Below are 2,508 nucleotides of genomic sequence, written 5' to 3'. Positions count from 1 at the left end.
CGGGGCCCGTTATAACTTCGCTCAGTGAGGGTGCTTATTGGCCGGTCATCCACTTCTGGCCTACAATGCCACGATCGGATTGATGGTCCAAACTCTTGGTCCACATTGCTCTATTTAAACATCCTTCAATTTACAATGTCGTTAAATTTGATTTGCTGCCTTTGAGCTCAGTGAAGGAATTCTATATATGCTGCTATCTAGCCACTTCCTATTTCGTTGTTCACCCACCCTATTTTCCGTCTTCCTATCATCGATTTCGCTTTTCAACTAATTACATATATATTTCCATCTTTCAAGACTCTGTAAACAAAATGGATCCAAATCTCAACTCGTTCCCCACGGGGGTCAATCGTGAAGCTGGCTTCAAGTTCCCTAAGTTCAACACACCTGTGTTAGACAATCCAGAAGTTACACCCAACGAGTTGGTAGATTTTCACGTTACCCACAATTCTTCATATCCATTTGGAATCCTCGCTGCTTCAGAAAAAGACGGTATCGCGAAGGATATCATAACGTGGAACGAAATAGGAAGTGCACTGCTCAAGGTGTACCAAGAATTGAGTAGCACATGTTCAGCTGCTCCCGGTACTTCGCCTGTCGTCGGCCTCATCGCGCACAGCGAGCCGTTGGTTTACTTCACCGTGCTGTTAGGTATCATGAAGGCGGGATGTGTCGTAAGTTCCAGAGTCGATGTTGTGGACCCCCAATTCTTTGTGCTGAGCGGTCCTTTTTCTCCCCTAATTGATACAGCCCTTTGCGATTTCCCCGAGAAACTCTCCGGCTGCGATCGCTCATCTGCTTAAATCCTCAAGTTGTCGGAATGTTTATGTAGAATTTGACCCACGGCTCATGTCTCACAACGCCTCCAACATGTCAGTCAGCGAGAAAATGAGTCGAGACCAAATGGATGAGGTCCTCAAACTTTTGCCAGAATCGTATTTACGAGAGGTAATGGAGCTTCCATCAGCGCATACTCTCTTCCCCCGCCTCGTCACCGGGTCTGCGTATATCTTCGACCCCACGGTACACGAAAAATTGGAATCGATTCCAACGCCTATCAAAGCTGCTTGCGAGCCGGTCATGATTCTTCATTCATCAGGCTCCACTGCGTTCCCCAAGACACTCTACATGAGTCGATCTGTTATTCAATCTTGGCTCAGAGCCCCACTTTCCAACAGATTTTGCTGGGAGGGCGAACTGACCGCGGCCATGGCCTTGCCAGCATTTCACGCGATGGGCTTTCATGTTGGATCGCTGATCAACCTTTCAACAGGTTCCATTTCTGGATTCTTTCGACCCGATATTGGGCCTGATGGCCGATGCAAACCCAAGACACCCAACTCTTTCAACGTAATACAGGCGATAGCATCTTTAGGTTGTACTATCGCTTCCTTTAGCCCCATGATGCTCACTGTGAGTCATCCATTGAATGCATCTCATTGTCATCACATACCTCTGAGTTCGGATTCATCCATAACAGGAATTCGCCTCCGACCCGTCGAGCATCGAAACCCTTCGCACCTTGAAGAGGGTTGGATTTGGAGGAGGACCACTCAACACCGAGATTGGGAATCAGCTTGTCAAGAGTGGTGTCAACCTCTGTGTGGTGTATGGATCGTGAGTGCACGCTTGGGTCCTTTCATATTTATTCAATGTGTGACTTTGACCATTCAATGGTCACCTTCTCAATACAGCACCGAAGTGGGCCCGATCTCCGCCCTTTTTTCTGACCGTTGCTTAGGGGCAGACTGGGAGTACTTCGAAATGTCACCCCAGCTCACCACTCGCTTCATACCGCATGAGAATGACCTCTATGAATTGGTCGTACTGGTGAGCTGCGCATGGGAATGATATTAGTTCGAACAGGGTCAAGAAACTGATTTTCTCTGAATTTTTCAGTCTTCTGATGTGCATCGATGTTCGACCACTGCAATCGAAGCAATTATGTCACTCCAAACGTATCACACCAACGACTTGCTGGCCAAACACCCTACACTCCCACTGTATCGCGTTGTTGGACGTCTTGATGACCAGATAATGTTATCCAATTCTGAGAAGACCAATCCGTGAGTATATCTTGCAAAACATGTCTATGAGCTCTCGTCTTGATATCTCCAATGATTGTCACAGAGGACCAATGGAAGCCATCATCACATTCAACCCTGCTATTAAGAGTGCACTAATGTTTGGAAGGGGAAAGCCACAAAATGGGGTAATAATTGAGCCTGAAGAAGTCTCTGTCCTCGACATAACGAATCGAACAGCTGTGGAGGAATACATCTCCCAAATTTGGTAAGTTCCTCCTACAATTTTCTTGCTTTCGTGTATAAACTGGGATTGACGATATTTTCTCGTTTGATAGGCCTTCAATCGTCGAGGCCAACAATTTTGGACCCAGTCATAGTAGATTGACGCGTGACCTGATCATGATCATGATCCCAGGGTGACGCCCTCTCCCGAGAACATCCAAAGGCCAAACTTTCGCGCCCCAAGGTCCACCGAGATGTT

The 2,508-nt window shown here is 47.1% G+C and overlaps 1 protein-coding gene across 1 annotated transcript; it reads left to right on the top strand.

The window, feature by feature from the left end:
* Positions 1–311: 311 nt before the first annotated feature.
* MELLADRAFT_85600 (uncharacterized protein) lies at positions 312–2,447 on the top strand (the record flags this gene model as incomplete). Its single annotated transcript, XM_007419289.1, has 7 exons — positions 312–674; positions 751–1,413; positions 1,481–1,617; positions 1,695–1,830; positions 1,900–2,066; positions 2,131–2,292; positions 2,363–2,447. The coding sequence occupies 7 exons, from the start codon at positions 312–314 to the stop codon at positions 2,445–2,447; spliced, it is 1,713 nt and encodes a 570-aa protein (XP_007419351.1).
* Between the last annotated feature and the right edge of the window lie 61 nt (positions 2,448–2,508).

This window comes from Melampsora larici-populina, assembly GCF_000204055.1.
Source record: "Melampsora larici-populina 98AG31 unplaced genomic scaffold MELLAscaffold_154, whole genome shotgun sequence".
In the NCBI taxonomy this organism is placed as follows: domain Eukaryota; kingdom Fungi; phylum Basidiomycota; class Pucciniomycetes; order Pucciniales; family Melampsoraceae; genus Melampsora; species Melampsora laricis-populina.
This window is presented reverse-complemented; position numbering and strand designations above follow the sequence as displayed.